Consider the following 21,122-nt stretch of genomic DNA (forward strand, 5'->3'; position numbering starts at 1 on the left):
TCAGATCTAGGATTAGGGTTCAGTTTGGGACAGAATAATAGTTAGGGTTAGGGACCGTGTGAGGGTATGTGCTTAACCCTAACCCCTAACCCTAACCCTAAAATTATACCTCTGGAGAGGTCTCTGAACTGCAGGGTAATAGGCACATACCCTCACACGGTCCCTAAAACTAACCGTTATTCTAGCCCTGAACTGAATCCTAGATATTATATATTTTTAAATAGGGGTTACACTACAGAAAAGGATTTTTTTTTTAAGATTTTATTTTTATTTGTTTGTCAGAGAAGAGCGAGAGTGTGTGCGCATAGGCAGGCAAAGTGGCAGGCAGAGGCAGAGGGAGAAGCAGGCTCCCTGCCAAGCAAGGAGCCCAATGTGGGACTCCATCCCACGACACTGGGATCATGACCTGAGCCAAAGGCAGCCACTTAACTGACTGAGCCACCTAGGCGTCCCAAGAAAAGGAATTCTCAAAATGACAGATTTATTCCCTTTCAATCTCACTGGAGCTGCCAGGACATACAGGAAAGCCCAATAGGATATAGGAGTTTATCTCAAAATTAGGAATCCCTCTATTAAAATAGGGCCCTTAAACTTTAAGACTTAAAAGATTACTCTCCAGGTATAATAAATGACTAATAATACCTTTCTCTTAAGGAAAAAGAAAACTATTAAAATATAAAGTGCTAACTTAGAGGCAAATCCTGCTATATTCAGGAAGAACAAGTTTTACTATTCTTAAAAACAGCGAAATTTGGGGGTGCCCACCTGGCTCAGCTGGAAAAACATGCAACTCTTGATCTCGCAGTTGTGAGTTCAAGCCCCATATTGGGGATAGCGATTACATAAATAAATAAACTTAAAAAAATGGAATAGCAAGTTTTGTATATAAACATAAACATGCTTGGTAGGTATATTAGAAAACACACTTATTTAGGAACAGATAAGCCTAAATTACAAATCAATGATTATTGCTTTGAAAGATTATAATTACTGTTAAACACCCCATTAAACTATCCTTACCTGTTGGGAGTAGGAGACGAACTGTCTGTACTAGAAGACCAAATGAATTCAGTTTTTTATATACTAGCTCTAGAGCTATAATGTATAATTCTTGCTTCCAGCAAAATAAATGTCTCATATTCTGCCTTTCTTCCCATTTAATTCAGTTCTGAATGCAAGCCTCAGACAAGTACATGTAATTGGCAGAAATGAAATATCTGGAGCCCTAGCTGGAGAAAGTCTGGAAACTATAGATTTTCAGCCTTTAACCCACAGAGGGGACATTAGAAGGAGTCTGGAATGAATTTTTAGCAAGCCAAACTACAGCGTCTGACACAATATACTACCTTCGTCTTTATCAACTCTCCAGCTCACTAATCTTAAATGACTCCCATTTCTGATAAGATTGTAGTCCATATTCTCCAACCTGGCCTTCAGTCTTGTTCCAACCTGTCTTCTTAAATGTATTTTTTTCCTTTACCAAATCCTGAGCCCTTAACTCCAACCAGGCTGGTATACTAAAGACCTGTCTTCATACAAACCTATACATTTCCATATCTTGGACTTCTGTTTATGACATCTTTCTTTTCATTTTGTCTCCCCTTAATATACAACTATGCAAATACCATCTATCCTTCTATATCTAGTTCTAACTTTACCTTCTCTACTCATTTAAAAAAAGACAAAAACATTGGTAATCTAGGTGAGAAAAAATGTTAGTGATGTCTTTGTGGGGCACACATACTATAGAGGCAGTGAATACAAAAAGAAGAGTCAATTATTTAGCATGTTGCCAGCAGATAAGTATGGGGAAAAACAACAACAACAGGTGAGCGGGATCAGAAGCATTGTGGGAGTGTGACAGGTTGCAGTGTAAAACGGAGTGACCAGGATAGGCCTTATTGGCAAAATGAAATTTGAGCAGACTTAAAGTAACTGAATGAATTATCCATGTAAAAATCTGGAAGTGTTCTGGGCAGAGAAAACAGAACAAAGTCCCTAACAAATAAAAGTAGTTTTAGAAGGAAGCCAATGTGCCTGGTTCAGCATAAGAAAGAAGGGTAGGTAGAAGCAGATAAGGTCAAAGAGATAAAGGGAGTGGCCAGATTAGGAAGGACCATATGAGCTATCAATAAGCACCTAAACTTCAGCCTTTACATCAGTGAAAGGAGGAACCACCAAAGAGTTTTGGGCAGAAAAGTGATGTCACTGGTGCCCAGCCAGGGGTCTATCAGACATTTGACAGTACCTAGGGACATTTTTGGTTGTCACAACTGGGACTGGGTATTACCAGCATCTACTGGGTAGAGAGGTCAGGGAAGCTGCTAGCTACCTATAACACAGAGGAAAATTTCTTACAACAAAAATTACTAGGCCTAAAATGTCTGTAGTGCTGAGGTTGAGAAATCCTGACATAACCTTATACTTAATAGGATTACTTTGGTTGCTGAGTTGAGAACAGACTGTAGGACAAGGGAACAACAACAACAACAACAGAAAAACCAGAAAGTTATTGTAGTATCTCTGCAAGAAATGGTGGTGGCTTGGACCAGGGTGGTAAAAAGAGGTTCACATTCTCCATATATTTAAAGGTAGAACAAGATTAGGGGATGATGCCCTGGAGAAGTTAGAAAAAGAAGTTATGGAAGGATGGTGTTCTATCAACTGTGAAGGGGGAAGGCTGTGAAGGCTGTGAAGGCAGAATAAGTTATTTCAGGGGGAAAGACCTGAAGTTTTAGGATTTAGACATGTGACTTTAGTTAAGTCTATAAGACATTTAAGTGGAAACGTTGAGTAGGCAGTTAGATATACTAGCCGGAAATTCTGAAAAGATTGGAAAAGGACAACCAAGTAAAGTAGGAAGACTAAAAAGAGTGTGGAGTCTGGAAGTTCAGTAAAGTGTATCAAGGAAGAAAGATCACCTTTGTCAAATACTGCTGAAAGGTCAAATAAGATGAAGATGAAGAACGACCACTGGATTTAGCAATGTGGAAGTTACTGTGACTTTGATGAGAACAGTTTTGGTGTAATCATAGGGGCAAACCCTAACTGAAGTGGGTTTAGAGAGGAAAGTGGGGAGCAGAAATAGAGAGCTAAAAGCCCAATTTAAGCAAGTATTCCTGCAGAGGGGAATATGCAACTAAGGTGGTGGCTGGTAGCAATAGAGTAAAGAAACTAAACAATGTGTTGTTTTTTTGTGAGAACAATGACAATGCTGATAGAATGAGAGCGACCCATCAGACAGTAAGAAATTGATGATGTAGAAGACAGAGAGAAAAATGCAGGCAAAAGGGAATGGGATCCAAGACTCTACTGGGGGGACTGGGTCTAGAGAGAAGCAGGAAAGTCTGTCTCCATTCTAGATGAAAAGTAAGAGTGGTGAGTTGACATGAGATGGCAAAGCACGTAACCCCAGATGCTGGTAGAGATTCTGGGGCTAAGGGTCTGTGGAAGGTTTCTTTTGATTGCTTTCCATGAACCCTATCCTGGGCACCACAATCTTAATGACCTCTCCTTCCTATCATTTCTATTACATTTATTCTGTATCACTTCTTAGGTATTCATAACACTGTAGTATTTGTTAACTTTTAAAATGCATAGGTCTTACCCTACAACTTAACTCTTAAGTTCCTAAAGGGACATGTATTAACTTTTTAATCCTCATAACAATATTACAAATAGGTAGCATTATTATCTCCATTTTTCAGATGGGGAAACTGAGGCATGCAGATGTTAAGTAACTTGCTAAGGTCACATAAGCAGTAAATGGAGAGCTAATATTTGAACTCTTGCACTTTGGCTTTAATTCCATGTCTATCCAGAGGTACCTGTTTCTCTAGTGTCTTTTTTAAAAAAAAATTTTATTTTTTCAGTGTTCCAAGATTCATTGTTTAATGTACCACACCCAGTGCTCCGTGCAATATGTGCCCTCCTTAATACCCACCACCAGGCTCATCACCAATCCCCCCCACCCCCATCCCTTCCCAAATCCTGTTTGTTTTCTCAGAGTCCACAGTCTCTCAGGGTTCATCTCCCACTCCGATTTCCCCCAATTCGTTTTTCCTTTCCTTCTCCTATGTCCTCCATGTTATTCCTTATGTTCCACAAGTAAACGAAACTGTATGATAACCGACTTTCTCTGCTTGACTTATTTCGCTTAGCATAGTCCTCCCCAGATTTTAGTGTCTTTTTAAATGTCACAACATAAGATCTCACTGGTTAAAAAGAAACAGCTAAATTATTTATGAAATTAAAGCCACTTTTCTACTGAAAAAGAACATTTAAATTATAAAGATAAACCAGGAGAAGGAAGAACGGGAAGTTATTTTTTATTAGGTACAGAGTTTCAGTTTTGCAAAAATTAGAGTTCTGTAGATGGATGGTAGTGAAGGTAGTACAACAGTGAATACATTTAATGACATTAAACTGTACATTTAAAGTTACAATGGTAAATTTTTTGTTATGTATATTTTATCACAATTTAAAAAAAGAAAGCTAGGAAACATAAGAAAGAAAAAAAGGGCCAGATCAGGACCAAGAATGTGGAGAGCTGAACCACTTCAAGTAACCTTCTGAGAAGCCAGGAGTGAGGTTGGGGGCCTCAAAACTATCCGCTAAGTCCAGGTGCTGACAAATGGCTAACCATGCAGACAATGAATTTTACACTAACAGGGTACACCAATGGTGATTAAAGTAGAATCAGTAAGTTGTGAAAAGAAACAATAAAATTTAATACAAATTAGTCTATGTTAAAAAAATTAAAACAAAGGAAAGACAGTAAAATAGAATTAAATAGGGCTATCAGCATCGATCCGACTACCTACCCACATATGGCACACAGTTTCTAACTCAGCAAAGCCCTATTTTTTCCTTTACTAAACACAGACATAATTAAAAGGGGCTACAGAAAGAGGAATTTGTGTTTATATTTTCTATTGTGTGTCTGTTCTCCACCAGAATATACATTCCATGACAAATCTGTTCTGCTTCCTATTTTCTTCCCAACACCTGAAACAACTCCTAGCATAGGGCAGATGCTCAAAGAAAACTGCTGAATCAATGATACAACCAGTTATAAATGTATTCCATTAGTTCTACTAGAATGCCACATAGTTTCCCCCCTTTTAACACCATATTATTTGAATTCTGTGATTTCCTCAATTCTTACAACCTTTGCTTCTGCCTAACTTTTAGCAACCTACTTCTATGGCCTTACCCTAAACCCAAAACTATTCCCACTTTAAGCTACTAAATAATAATGTAGGTATTTCTGGCCATTCATTCAACAGATATTTATTTTATATTTATAACTGTACACACACACACAACAATGCCCATGTCTTTTGGCAGCATTACTGCTGCCGAAATATTGACAGAAAAGACTGAGATCAGACTGGTATGTAGAATCTCTGAAAAACGTACTGACCTCATTGCTGTGTGCCGACATAAAGGCAAAGTGAAATACCAAGTCCAGCTCAAAGGAGTAATCTCAGACTTTTCCTCAAGTTGATCTAGCTCCCTTCCCCACATTATGAGATCTACAATCCCCTTCCTGTTAGGTACCCTCTCATCACCATAACAACCCACATTCCATAAAAAAACAGGGGAGCCATTAAAGAGAGGCAGAAGGACAGAACTTTTGATGCTGCTTTTTAGGTGTCCCATTCAGGTAGTCTATAATCTTTTCTTGTTAAGTCATTAATTTCATCACTAAAATATGAAGTGTTATTCTGTGCTGCAATGCTCTTAGAGACTGTAAGTTAGTATTATTTGCCAGTAAATTAAGTTCCTTCTACTCCTATCACCATTTGCTTTCTGTGTTTTACAGTTTTTGTTTTCCCATTTGGTAACTTAGTTCATTTGGTATATATTCCTGCTTCTATTGAAGCAGGTCAATCTCTCACAAACCTCCCTTTCTTTTTAAATTACAAAAATACAAATCATTAAGGCTACGTCTAAAATTATGTTTGTAATTTTGTAGTTAAAGGCTACAGGGATATTTATTATATGTTTACAGAGAGTACTTTTAGGTTACAAACATTCAATGTAATTTTTTTCCTACCCTTTCCATGTTTTCTACATACTCATGATTAGAAAAATATATAACTATATTTAAAGTACACAAGTATATTTGTTCTTTACCACAAAAATATTTTTTTCCACTGGCTTGTTTGCAAAATTAGTATTCCTTTATGTTTAAGCATCTAATGAACAAGTTTTTCTTTCTGCATATCATTTAAACTAGCTTTAAGTCTATCATACTGGACAGTAACTTTCAGAGTTTCATGGTTAATAAAAAAATTGCTTCTTAAAAAATAATGATTTCTAAAAATGATGATTCATTTTCTAATTCAACAATAAAAGTTAAATAACCAAAAAATTAAGTCTATTTTTAAAAAAGATTATTATTTATTTATTTGACAGAGAGAGAGAGAGAGATCCCAAGCAGGCAGAGAGGGAGGCAAAGAAAGAGAGGAGGAAGCAGGCTCCCCTGCTGAGCAGAGCCCAATGCGGGGCGGGATCCCAGGACCCTGGGATCATGATCCAAGCTGAGGGCAGAGGCTTTAACCCACTGAGCCACCCAGGCACCCCAAATTAAGTCTATTTTTTTTCCCAATTTATTTATTTTCAGAAAAACAGTATTCATTATTTTTTCACCACACCCAGTGCTCCATGCAAGCTGTGCCCTCTATAATACCCACTACCTGGTACCCCAACCTCCCACCCCCCTGCCACTTCAAACCCCTCAGACTGTTTTTCAGAGTCCATAGTCTCTCATGGTTCATCTCCCCTTCCAATTTACCCAAAAGCACATACCCTCCCCAATGTCCATAACCCTACCCCCCTTCTCCCAACCCCCCTCCCCCCAGCAACCCACAGTTTGTTTCGTGAGATTAAGAGTCACTTATGGTTTGTCTCCCTCCCTATCCCATCTTGTTTCATGGATAAGTCTATTTTAAGAGCTATTTTTGTTCACTAGTGGTAAAGGGGGGAAAACTGTCCTTAGGAACTCTACCCTTTTGATGGCAAGGGCATTTTACATCTTTATAAAGTAACCTTCTCTTCAAAACTTAAGGTCAACAGAATAAAATCATCCAGGTTCCCTCCCATTACTTTTGACAAGAATGCTAAAATACAGAGCAATAAAGTATAAATATTGTAAAATAAACAATATTGCAGAACTCTGAATAAATTCACAAAGGAAGTATAATACAATACTAGCAATTTTAATAATAACAGAGGATCTGGATTTTACAAATCTTAAATAAGAAAAACAATTACTCCTTTAAAGTTACTGATACCCTGTCCTTGTCTAATATTACTCTTAAAATGAAGTTAAGTATATGTACGAGTTAATGATGAGTTAGTATCTGAAGTGGTTCTCAACTTAATAGAGACATGCCATTGGTATAAACATTACAAATTTGAAGGTTGATATATCTTAGGTAAATCATGATTTTTTTTTCATATTTTTCTCCTAAAAGTACTTTCATTAAATCTCGATCTGAATCTTAAATTAACATCTATCTTTGGGATCTTTCACTTTCTGCCCCACTATTCTCTTAGGTACATATTACTATTTCCTCAGTGATAGAGCTAAACAGTCCCAAAACTGGATTTTTATTTCTGCTGTATTTGCTTGCCTGATCTAACTTTTTAGGATGCATAAGTTTGCTGAATCCATGGACTTATTATGTAATAATATGGCAAAAATATTATGTGACCTCCACCTATGCCCCTCAGATCACTGCTTTTCACCAAAAGATACACATTCATATACACGGCAAGAGAGAGAGGTGAGGAGCCACAAGGGGAGATAAGTACATTAAAGTCTAAAGGAAGACCATGGATGACAGGTATTCCTGAGTTTAGTATTTGTGCCATGTACGCAGGGGTTGAACTCACGACCTTGAGCCAAGTCTTCTCTCTATTGAGAGAAATACCACCTGTACTTTATTATAGTCTCCTATATGTCTTAGCATTTGGCTCAACTCCCAGCTTCTAGATTTGCTAAGATAATTATGTTTCCTTATATGTCAAGTTTTGGACAATGATTAAGTGCTTAGCTGTGCCCAGAACCTGATTCTTAAGTATTTTCTAAATTAGAAATTGTGTATGCTAGAAATGGTGGGTTATTTTCACAATGATGTCAAAATGCTAGAATACCCACTTAGATAGTGGGTATTTAAATTATTTCAATGATGATGAGACTATACATTTTTGTTTACTGATTACTCTTGTGTACCTGAAAATGATACATCTCCTACAGACAGTCTTAATCTTAAATTAAGGTAGGTAACAGTAGCCCACTAGCCTCACATAATCCTTCCAGTAAGATTACTATTAAAATTCATTCACTTATTTGACAAATATTTATGAAATATCTACTGTATTTGGGTTACCATAAAATAAAAAAAATTAAAAGGCAGCGCCTATCCTCAAGGAACTTAAAATCCCATAAAATTCCACAATTATGATACTAGGTGGCATTTAATTTATAACCAAGAGATGGTACAAATAACTTGATCTAGGTCCTCAAGAATGGGTAGACTTCTAAAAGGCAGAAATGAGCAAATGAGTAACATTCCCCAGATAACAGCATTAACAAAACCACGGAGAAAGGAAAACATCAAGGGAGCATATGAATACAGGCATACTTTATTTTACTGTGCTTTGCCTTACTGAACTTTACAAATACTGCATTTTTAAAAAATTCAAAGTTTGTGGCAACCTTGTGTTGAGCAAGTCTACTGGTGCCATTTTTCAACAGCATTTGCTCATTTGGTGTTTCTGTGTCACATTTTGGTAATCCTCACAATACTTCATAATACTCCCTCCCTCGTCCCCTCCTTCTTCTTTTTTAAAAGCAGGCTCAATGTAGGGTTTGAACTCATGACCTTGAGACTGAATCCCAAGTTCTCCAACTGAGCCAGCCAGGTGTCCCTCAAACATTTTCATTATTATTATATTTGTTAAGGTGACCTGTGATGATATTACTGTATTGTTTTGGGTGCTATAAACTACACTATGTAAGACAGTGGACTTAACTAGTAAGTGTGTGTGTTCTGACTGCTCCATCAAATGGCTATTCCCCCATCTGTTTCCATCTCCTCAGGTCTATTTAAGACACAACAATACTGCAATTAAGCCATGTAGACTCCTACTTGACCTTCAAATGTCACTTTTCCAAAGAGGCCTATTTTGACTACCCTATTTTAAAATGTAACCAAGGTCTATTTTCTTTCCTTTTCCACCCCCACTGCTTACTACCTAACGTACTACATAAATTATCCATGTGTTATATGCTTATGGTTTTCTCCTTCCCACAAGAATGTTAACTACAGAGAGACAGATGTTTTTGCCTTTTATTTACAGATACAGCACAATCATCTAGAAGACTGCCTGACATACATGAGCACTCAATACGTATCTTTTGAACACTGCTGAGTACAGAACTGTAAGAGTTCAAAATCTTCTCAGAAGAAGAAAAATTATTAAACTGTGAGAAATTCATTAAAAGGATATACATAGTGTGCCATGAGAACCCATAGGAGAGACACCTGGAAACATTCAAGGAAAGCTACTTCTTGAAGGTCATGACTGAATGAAATGAGAAGGGTAGGAATCTGCTATAAAAATAAAAGTACTGCTAGGTGTGAGAAAAGCTGGATACTCTTTAGTTGCACTGAAATAAATTGTCAGTAGCACCAAATACAGAGCTTAGCGGAGAAAGGTCTGAGAAGGAGCAACCACGTAAAGTAGAAAGAATCAGAACAGTGTTATGTCAAGGAAATTTGGGGTAAACTGTATCAGTAGTGTCAAATGTTTAGGGGGTCACAAAAAGGGTAAGGCTGGAAAAAAGGCCTTTGAGTTTGGACCATATCAGAGAGCAGATATAGTAGGATAACACAGAACCGTCAATAAGTCAAACGAAAGTAGAGAGAGCTTCTGAAAAGCTTACAGATACTTTGAAATGTTATATGTTATCATCCTATCTTCTGGTTAGGACACAGAAGACTTAAGGAAGTTGATTTGTCTAAGGCCACACAGCCACCAAGGGCTTGAAATAAGAAATGGATCCAGCTTTTCTGACTCTAATTTTCATAGGACTTCTATTCTCCTCACCAACATGGTCTTCTTTTGCTGTCATTCACAGTGGTGGGCTTCGTATTATGGGCAGTTAATCTATCACAATATCCCACCAATATTCTGACATAATCATGAAGGAAGTAAGGGAGGACCTGAAGAAAATTTCAAGTATAACTTCAGTGCATAAAAAAAAGAATTATTTCTAAAAAGGATATGAGGCAATGAGTGCAGACTACACAGAATTTTAGTACCAGATGATACTCAGAATACCTGAGGCCTTACATTTAATTCAGTTTGCCTGTGCAAATAAGTTAGCTGTATTTTATTCTTTAAGTCAGGGCTTCCCAAGTGGTGCATACGAAAGGACTGTAAGTGTGTGATGATACTGATTCCCTTAGCCTTTAGGGCTGATGGTCTATAGGTCTAAATTTTCTTCTATGTACCACAATGTGCCATATAATTATTATGGGTGTTCATGAGATATTTTATGAACCCAGATGGAACACTGTCTAGGGTTACTTCCAAGCACCTTTAAACCTTAAGATATTACTTACATTATCACATATTCAGGGAAATAAAGCTCTAGAATTAATTTTCTATAATAATTCAACACCCAAAGCCAAGGCCAAATGATAATGCTGTCAATTTCATTTCTCCTCCTTTCCAAATACCCTAAATGTACTAGAATGTGAAATAGATACCAAAAGATATATTGTACCAGGTAAGCTTTGGTACCGAAATGGTATTTTTTATCTAAATTAAACAGTAATATTTGTTCCCTACTATATAGATATATAAAGAAAAAAACCACAAACACATACCTGTGGGGCGTATCCAGGAGGCACATAAATAGGAGGCACAGAACCATTTGGGGACATCATTGGAACCTGAGCAGGACCTGAACAGATCACAGAAATGATGTGTTAATCCAGGATTACTTAGCAAGCTAACATTGAAAACAATTTGAATTCCACTTTGAATACTTCGTCTAAACTACATGCTTGGGGAGCCTGGGTGGCTCAGGCATTAAGCGCCTGCCTTCGGCTCAGGCTAGGGTCCAGTCCCATGTCAGGTTCCCTGTTCAGTGGGAAGCTTGCTTCTCCCTCTCCCACACTACCTGCTTTTGTTCCCTCTCTCGTGGTCTCTCTCTGTCAAATAAATAAAATCTTCTAAAAAAATAAAAATTAAAAAAAGATAAACCGAATGCTCAAGTTAACAGTAACTATATTACTGTGAAAAGAAATTCAGATGATTCAACTGCTATAAAACATAAGAATATATCTTGAAAAGTGCACTGATTATTTTTCACCTGCAGTTGTGTTTTTTTTTTAACCTGTCTGATCATCAAAAGAGTCACCTGGGAAGTTTTTTAAAACACAGATTTTAAGGCTCCTAGAGATTCTTTATTATACTTACAGAGAGGTCTTGAGTCACTATACTTAGTTACAGATACATTTGGTGAATCTTATGATTATGCAAATAAAGAAACAGTGACCTAGAGGAGAATCAACCTAAACTTTGCATATAAAAATCAATGAAAGAATAGCATGGAGGACAAGGGGCGTTAGAGAGGAGTAGGGAATTTGGGTAAATTGGAAGGGGAGGTGAACCATGAGAGACTATGGACTCTGAAAAACAGTCTGAGGGGTTTGAAGTGGCGGGGGGGTGGGAGGTTGGGGTACCAGGTGGTGGGTATTATAGAGGGCACGGCTTGCATGGAGCACTGGGTGTGGTGAAAAAATAATGAATACTGTTTTTCTGAAAGTAAATAAATTGGAAAAAAAATCAATGAAAGATACAAAAAAGCAAAATTCTAAAAAGCAATAGAAAAAAAAGTCAAGATGGATGAGCAATAAGAGGGAGAAGAGTCAGAAATCTGGGACTTCTCTATTAGTGCTCAAAACCTCTTGTGTAATATGTAAGTAGTATTTGTGGGGACTTGAGAACAAAATTAGAAAAATACTGTTCATGCATATTTAGCCAAGGAACAATTTTTGTTTCTTAAACAAAAAGTTCCCACCCAAAAGAGAAAGTTCAGCTTACCTTGTTCTACATTTTCTTTCAATTTTACTGTTATCCTTTCCAGATAACTTTTATAAATATTATCTCATTTATCTTCTCTCAACATTTGTGGGATAAAATAGGCATTTTGGGAAGGTGTGTTTTATTTTTTCTAATAACAAATCTTACTTGCTTTATACAACTTTTTTTTTTTAAAGAAGAATCTCACCTTCAGATCCTTTTTACTTTGTAACTTTAAGAGTCTCATGCTCTACCGACTGAGCTAGCCGGGCACCGCTCTACTTTGTCACTTTAGACTGCACTGTCCCCTCACCCATTAGTTTTTAGTAGCTTGAAATTAAACCTTCTCAAGGAGCCTCACTCATTTTTTAGGAATAAATGTACCCAAGAGTCTAATGAAGAATGTAATAGAGGAAGAGTTCTTTTTAATATGTGGAATTTCAACCTGCAGAGTACATATAATGGGTATGAGTTATAAAAGAAAAGAAAGAAGAAAAGCTAAGTCATAGAGCAGAAAAGAAATAAATTTCACTGGTAATATTACACATACTTCAGGAAAACAGAATGAAGAACATGGAGGTCTGAGCAAAACCAGAATACAGCTACTCTCCTCTTTTCAGGGAAGGAAAGGAGTGACAAGCAAGCAACAAAGTAGCTGGTGGCTGGGACAGGGGAAAGATGGTGAGACATAGGGAAAGAAAGAGAAAAGAGCATGTACGAAAAGGTGGGTGCGGGAGGGTAAATGCTGAACAGCGGTGAGGGAAGAAGAAAAGGACAGAGGAGGAGAAAATACAGGCACAAAAGGAGGGGAGGGGACAAAGGAGGAGAGGTTACTGGAGAAAGGGAAGGGTGAAGAAGCCTGAGTGAGGAGGGCTGAAGCAGAGGAAGGGGGGGGGGAGAGAAAAGTGGAGGGAGAGAGGAATGAAAGGAGAGATAGGGAGGGGAAGAGAGAGAATAGGTTCAAGATTCAAATGGGCATGAGGAAGTAAGGAGCTTATGTGTGTGTGTCTGTGTAGGGGCAACTACCAAATTATGGTATATATGACTATAAAATAGCTTTTCTTTCTTTTTTTTTTAAATTTTTTATTTTTTATAAACATATATTTTTATCCCCAGGGGTACAGGTCTGTGAATCGCCAGGTTTACACACTTCACAGCACTCACCAAAGCACATACCCTCCCCAATGTCCATAACCCCACCCCCCTTCTCCCAACCCCCTCCTCCCAGCAACCCTCAGTTTGTTTTGTGAGATTAAGAGTCACTTATGGTTTGTCTCCCTCCCAATCCCATCTTGTTTCATTTATTCTTCTCCTACCCACTTAAGCCCCCATGTTGGATAAAGAAGATGTGGTATATATACACAATGGAATACTATGCAGCCATCAAAAGAAATGAAATCTTGTCATTTGCGATGACATGGATGGAACTAGAGCGTATCATGCTTAGCGAAATAAGTCAAGCGGAGAAAGACAACTATCATATGATCTCCCTGATATGAGGAAGTGGTGATGCTTTTCTTTTTTTAAGAAGATTTTATTTATTTAGCAGAGTGTGAGCATGAGCAGGAGGCAGGGAAGTGGGCAGAGGAAGACACAGACTCCTCACTAAGCAGGAAGCCTGATGTGGGATTCAATCCCAGGACTCTGGGATCATGATCTGAGCTGAAGGCACAGCTTAACTGACTGAGCCACCCAGGTGCCCCTAAAAATAACTTTTCAACAAAATATTCTTCCCATCCCAAACAGCCCACCAAATACATGAAGTTGTTTGTATTATTTTCTTAAAATAGCTTATTATATATAGTTAATACTAACTTACTATATATGCTAGGCCTTTTGTTTTCTTTTTTCTACTCATAATCATTCTACCAGCAGGTAAGTATTATTGTTATTACTCCCATTTTCTACATGTGGAAATTAAGGCAGAGAGGTTAAGCTTGCCCTAGTGGTAGAAAGAGGATTTAAAACCAGACAGTTTCATTTAAGGATACTATGCATTACTGGCAACTGATGTAATTCAAGGCTCCAAAGCTTCTAAGGAAAATTAAGGTCTTTGTTATCTTAAAAAAAAAAAAAAAAAAAGAGAGAAAGGCAGAACAAAATTTTCCTGCATTTAAGCCAACATTAACCTATTAACTTACAAAATAAAACTTGTGAGGTACTTTATACCTCTAGGCAAGAAAGGGTTTATCCAAAACTTACTTTCAACTTCTCTATGCTGGACTCAAGAGAAAATGAGAACAGTTTTAAGAAAATTCTAGTTTATGTCTATTAGCTATTTTACATAAACCTACAGTAAACTAGCTTTATGAATCCTGAAACTGGCTTAAATATTATTCATAATATGTGAAATTTAGCTGGGAACCAGAAAGAGAATTCATCAAAATCCTATTTGCAATCTTAGTAAAGGAAATCAGTATTTTTGAGCTTCTACTAAATGTGCCACGGACTGTGCTTCCTTTCAAATGTTGTCAAATTTAATTCTTACAGCAAGTCATCAGAATAGGTTTTTGTTGTTTTTCAGCCTCCAGAATAAAAAATAAGTTACTGCTGATTATATTTAAAATTGCAAAACTACACAGCTGCTTGGATTACCCTTCTTTTACTAAAAATATAAATACATAAATACTATATAATTACAATTCAAACCATATACTTTGAAAGCTGCCTTACAGTTTATATTTTAGTAGAACAAAATTCTACTCTATCTTTAAATATATTTAAGTGTGATACTGAAAACAGAACAGAACAAACCCAACCTAAAATAAACCAGCAGTAAATACATTACTAGTTGCAGTCTAGGAATAACTATTAACTCATTTCCCTAAGAAGTAATCATTTCATTCTACCAAGTAAATTTTCTTATCCTGAGGCAGAAATTGTACATGGTTCATTTTTTTAGAGACAATTCACGGATACTGTATTTAATTCCTAAAGTACTGGCGTGGAATAACATCCAACACTGAACACACAAAACTTCCATTATGAAAACACAGTAAATACAATTTAGAACTACAATATTTACAGTACCGCTTCAGTTGCTATTTCTACCTACAGCAGCAACCCCTAAAACCTTGCATGCTTAATGATGCAAATGTTCATCTACCCGCTTAGCTTCACCAATACTTTTATTGTTGGCATAAAATACTGAAAATACTAAAAGATTAACTACAAACCCTCTAAATGCAGTGAAGTGGGGGGTGGGGGGAGAGGGGGTTATTCTGTCCTAGTAAAGAAGCCAAATCTGTTACAAATTGTACCATTAAATGTACATCTGGAACAAGAGTAGCTTTATCTGAACAACTGTAGATACACCAGGAGCTCCTTAATAATCTACATGAGCTAAGCAAAATCTACCCCCAAACATAAAGCTATTTAAATCATTTTCAGGGCTTTATTTCCTATTCTAAAACCCTGCAGAAGAGCAAACAATGCTTATTCACCAAATGTCTTAAGAAATTTGAGAAGCTCCTCACCTCCATTCCTTAAAAAGTGCCATCAATAACTTAATAAAGATGATATTTCATCTACTGTAAGTTAAATTCTTTATTTTTTCATTAGCATACATTCACATTTAGAAAGGTTTTTTTGACGAAACTACAAATCTGAGTTTAAATTCTTAAAATGCAACGGGCTGCTGACGTGCTACACATTCTCTTTATAAGCAAGCTTTCACAATGGCTTCCAAATAATCTGGTGCCAATATTCATATTTTAGTGGTAAAAAGAAAAACCTAGTAAAATAGAAACGCTGGTAAGGAATAATCCATGGAATATAAAATCAGCCCATCTCCAAATAGAGTCTAATCTTTTTATAACTACATGGCCACAATTTAAAATATTTTTACTGCCACAGATTTGGCATCTATTGAAAAAACACACACGGCACTTTAGATTAATACAATGCTTTCTATGTTTTAAAATAGAAGAAGAATGTTCAAAAATAGCAAATCTTACCACTCATTTTGTTTTTACAGTAGCAGCAGAGAACAAAATCCAACAAGGAAACAGCGTAGTACACGTTAACAGCTTTAATTGGAGAACAGTTCCGCTGTTTTTTTTTTTTTTTGCAAAGCAGTGAGAGGAAAAGATCCTTTGACCGAGTCACGTGATGCTTATCACGTGACTTACAGCGCCCCGCGGAAAGGGAAAGGGGAAAAAAGCAAACATTCCCGCTGTAAGCGTTTGGGATATAGTAAATGATTAAATGGTCTCTACTGCTAATGCCTTTAATTTTGCCATCATTCAGACTTCCCCGTGAACTAACCCCAAAGCTCATCAAAATACATGTACAGAAATACGTATCTGCTGTAAAACCATCCTTTTTGTTTTCACTTCCCTCCTATATGATAGGCATTATCTTCTAATTCAGTTTTTCTTATCCAGTCTGCTACTTTCATTTATAAAATTTAAGTTATTTGTAACATTTATTAACTTAGAGGATTCGCTCTGAAATGTCCTTCTGTAACTTGATCCACTCTCCATGCTTAACCATTAAAGAATGCCCACAGCACAATTGTCTATAGAATACTGGCTTGATCAATGTGTTCCTCAAACCTGGGTTTTATGTCTCAGGCTGGCCTTTGCCTCTCAAGTTTTAAAGGCTACCACTTTAAGGGCTGTTTTTACTTTATTTCTAATTTTGTTTTGTTGTCATATGTTTATTTTAAGATTTAACATGGACATTAATACAGATACTTGATGGATGGCATTCTTGCTCACGTCCATAAAATCTTAAAAGACAGGCTACACATCTCAGGATCAAGGCACTCTACCAAAGCTCCTCTGGATATCAGGAAAGAGACTAAAGATGTTACAAGTGAGGGGAAGAAGACTGAGGTCTTTTCATTACTTTATGGTGCTATGTAAACTAAGGAAATTATTAGTAGCTAATACAAATGTATAGGTAATGATAATGATTGTGATTTGTTTACAAGTTGCACAGTGGAAAGAAAATAAATTTTGGTGTCAAAAGATTTAAGTTTTAACAAAAGCTTCAGTATTTTTTAGCAAGGCAATTTACTGCTCTTCTTTGAAATTGTTTCCTTCTGTAGGAAGGTTAAAATAATCAACCTCACAGCATTGTTGTGAGAATCAAATTACATATATTTAAAGTACTAAGTATACTGGTTGGTACCACTCAATAAATGATAGTTATTATTATAAATAAAAGCGTGATTGCTCTGTGTTTTCAAAAATAATTATATATTGCAGAGTATGTCCCAGGCACCATTTGGAGTGATTTTCATGTGTTAACTCAGTCTTTACAATAACTGAAGGAGGTATCAATGATAGGTAGGGAAACTGAAGCAGAATGCATGCAGTTAAGTAACTTGCCAAGGGCACACAAAGAGACAAAGCCAGGATTATCTAATGATAGGGCTATAGTTAAAAAATGTGTGTGTGTGTGTCTGTGTGTGTAATGTTCAAAGCCCCACTCTCCCAAGAATGTGGAAAAGAGTTAGCAAGAGATATAACCTAGAGCAACAGGTTCCAGTAAATACATGTCAGACACCTAAAGGACCATTCTCAAAAGTGGCAAAGGGTAATTGTTAATTTCAAAGTCCTTATAGAAAGGCAACGCTCCTGAAGAACAAGGCCTGAGAGTAAGGATTGTCCTGATCTCAACAGAATCTGCTTATAAATGCTGAATTCAGCCTCTCAGCAAATCTAACCATTCCTCTGATCTTCAGCCCTTAAACAAAAAGCAATCCCTGGCAGCTCACTTCCTCATTTTCACTCATGTTCTCACACAGCTATGTTTCCATTTCTTGACTTTCTTTAATTGGTGATAGCTTTCTCAATTCTTTCCACTGAGCTCACTAAAACCTTTTCCCCTATTATAAAAAAAAATTCCTTCACATCCTCAACCTTTTCACAGAAGACTTGTTGATATATTTCCTTTATATGAAATCTGGCTCCCCCCAGGACAATTTTTCTAGCCACCCCTGGGAGCAGAGGCTTCCCATTCTCTCCCGAGGCAGTTTCCAGACACCCCAAGGCTGCTTCCCATTACCACTGTTGTTCCTGTTTCATGCTCGTTTCTTTTTCCTTGAGATCATGTCATATGAGTAGATCACCCTCTACCTCTTTTCACTGCTGTTATATGCAGTTCTCATTTACTAAAAGCTTGGGCACCATGTTCACAGTTTTTTCCATAGCACAATGACTTCAATGCTCAAAAAACTTAGCATCAAACTTTCTGGAACTCTTCTATTCTGTTTTTAATAACTCATGTTCAAAGACACATCCTGGAACTTATCATTTAGAATTCCACTATCTCATCTTTGAAATTCAGTCTCTGGCCACTATATCTACCTTTCATTTCTCCATTTTCTCTTTCTTCAACATTTGTTCTTTCTCATAATGATTTCCCTTTCCTCTTGATCGGACACTGCCTTCACTGCCTGATTTCCTTTCCCATGGATGTCTTCCTTTTATATCCCCTCCCCACAAAGTCCCCAATTTTAGCCAGATAATTAACTTCTCTTAGATCTGAACTGTAGAAATCAAATAGTACTCAGACTGTCATGTTTGAAAATTGAGTTATCTCCAACCTTAATTTAGACATCAGCATTGTTTAGGAATACTTTCAGAAATTTATCCTTGGTTAATAGCCTATCTTGTTTTCTAGAGTGATTATCAAAGATCTCCACCATCCTTTAAGGACTTGCCCAACATGACCTCAATCACATATGTCAAAATTTTCTCACCTCTTTCTTCTATCTTCAGAAGAATCACTCTCTCTTTACTAGGTCAAAGCTATCTCCTCACTTTATTCTTTTTTTTTTTTTTAAAGATTTTATTTATTTATTTGACAGAGAGAGATCACAAGTAGGCAGAGAGGCAGGCAGAGAGAGAGGAGGAAGCCGGCTCCCTGCTGAGCAGAGAGCCTGATGCGGGACTCAATCCCAGGACCCTGAGATCATGACCTGAGCCAAAGGCAGCGGCTTAACCTACTGAGCCACCCAGGCACCCCTCCTCACTTTATTCTTGACCTGATTTCCACTTGGTCCTCGACTAGCTCTTTGCTCTCTTGTTATTTCTGTCCCATTCTCTATTTTCAACCCTTCTAATAAGATTTGAAGTTCTCCGCCCTCATTATCCTTACAGTTGCCATAGAGTTCTAATGATCAGGACTAGGGGCATAGTCCACACCTTCAAAAATTCTTCGGTTAGAATAAGGACAATGTAAAGTAGACATATTTCATATTTCCTAAAGACCCTATTAATTCAACAATGTGCATCAAACAATTTTTCCAGAAGAATAAGCAAAGAGAAAGGATGCATCAATAATGTTACAATTATAGGAATGCATTCTGCAGTGATGAGCATAGTCTTCACTTTCCCTTTCTTACCTGATTATATGAGAATTCTAGCAAACTTAAAATGGTTTTTATTTTTTATTTTTATTTTCACAATATTATCTCAAAACATTTTGCAGAGGGTTCTCTTAATCAATAGCTGACATGTCACAGCAATTGTCTTTCTGATAACATTTTAACACATTAACTATTAGTATTCTTAAACTGTTGATTTTCAGGTAGATTTGTCAATACAAGCACAAGGTGGCATTTGGGTGAGAATGCACCCAAGTGTTTATATGCACTTATTGGGTACCAGGCACTGGTGTAAGTGGTAAATAGATTATTTATAATCTATCTATCTATACATATATTATTTATAGATTATTAACTCATTTAAGCAGCATCATATCCCTCTGAAGTGGGATAACTATTATTTCCATTTTCTGTAAGGAAACTAAGATACAAAGAGATTAAGTAACTTTCAAGGTCTCACAGTTAGTAAGCTGTCAAAAGAATTGGGTGTTCTAGCTTTGAAATCTATGTTTTTTCACCACTACATTATACTGCCTCTCTTGTTTGAATTTAACTTGTATTACAAATTATAAAATGAATGAGAAAACTGCAGCATAATAATACCAAAATTTACTTGAAGATAAACTACAAATAGAAAAGCACCAAACATTTGGATAAAAGACCCCACACGTTACACATAATGATAGCAAAGCAAAATGCACCTACATATATCTCACTGAAACTCTTGTGAAGACTCTAAAAGTTTTTAGTTAAATGAGGAATATCTTACAGAAAACAGTGAATAACATAACAGCCAAAACTGTTTCAAAAGTAACTTAAGGAGAGTTAAGAGAAACATACAGCAACAAAAACAAAAGCTAAAAACCCCCGTCAAAATAACATAACTGAACAAAACAAAACTCAAAACAAAAGAGCTGACAAACTAAAGAAAAGGGAACACTAATACAGAAAATATAAATGAGGACTAAGGCTAGTCTTACGCCCTCTAGAGGTGGGCCATAAAACCTCTCTGGTTCGTAGGAATTGAAATAAAGTTAAAATTAAGATATCAAGGACCCACAAAGATACAGATGTAGTGAAAAGAAGGGCCATCTGTACCCCAATGTTTATAGCAGCAATGGCCACGGTCGCCAAACTATGTAAAGAACCAAGATGCCCTTCAACGGATGAATGGATAAGGAAGATGTGGTCCATATACACTATGGAGTATTATGCCTCCATCAGAAAGGATGAATACCCAACTTTTGTAGCAACATGGACGGGACTGGAAGGAGTTATGCTGAGTGAAATAAGTCAAGCAGAGAGAGTCAATTATCATATGATTTCACTTATTTGTGGAGCATAACAAATAGCATGGAGGACATGGGGAGTTAGAGAGAAGGGAGTTGGGGGAAATTGGAAGGGGAGGTGAACCATGAGAGACTATGGACTCTGAAAAACAATCTGAGAGGTTTGAAGTGGCGGGGGAGGTGGGGTACCAGGTGGTGGGTATTATAGAGGGCATGGACTGCGTGGAGCACGGGGTGTGATGCAAAAATAATGAATACTGTTATGCTGAGAAAGAAAAAAAGGCATCAAGGACCACACTGTCAAGCTAGTCCTTGCCTTCTGCTGATCAAGTGTCTCAAACTGCCATAGAGCATAGCCCCAATTATTTGGCTTGAAAAAAACT

The 21,122-nt window shown here is 37.0% G+C and overlaps 1 protein-coding gene across 4 annotated transcripts in view; it reads right to left on the minus strand.

Annotated features, from left to right (window-relative positions):
- FNDC3A (fibronectin type III domain containing 3A) overlaps positions 1-21,122 on the minus strand; it is a 184,203-nt gene that overhangs the window by 75,556 nt on the left and 87,525 nt on the right. For 3 of the 4 annotated variants that reach the window (XM_044249716.1, XM_044249714.1, XM_044249715.1), the window contains exon 4: positions 10,911-10,987. In XM_044249716.1, the coding sequence (XP_044105651.1) occupies positions 10,911-10,987 (77 nt within the window). Of the gene's footprint in view, positions 1-10,910; positions 10,988-16,067; positions 16,174-21,122 lie in introns of those variants that run through there. The other variant, XM_044249713.1, reaches the window with a different exon arrangement.

The sequence above is a fragment of the Neovison vison genome, chromosome 5, assembly GCF_020171115.1.
Source record: "Neovison vison isolate M4711 chromosome 5, ASM_NN_V1, whole genome shotgun sequence".
Classification (NCBI taxonomy): Eukaryota; Metazoa; Chordata; class Mammalia; order Carnivora; family Mustelidae; genus Neogale; species Neogale vison.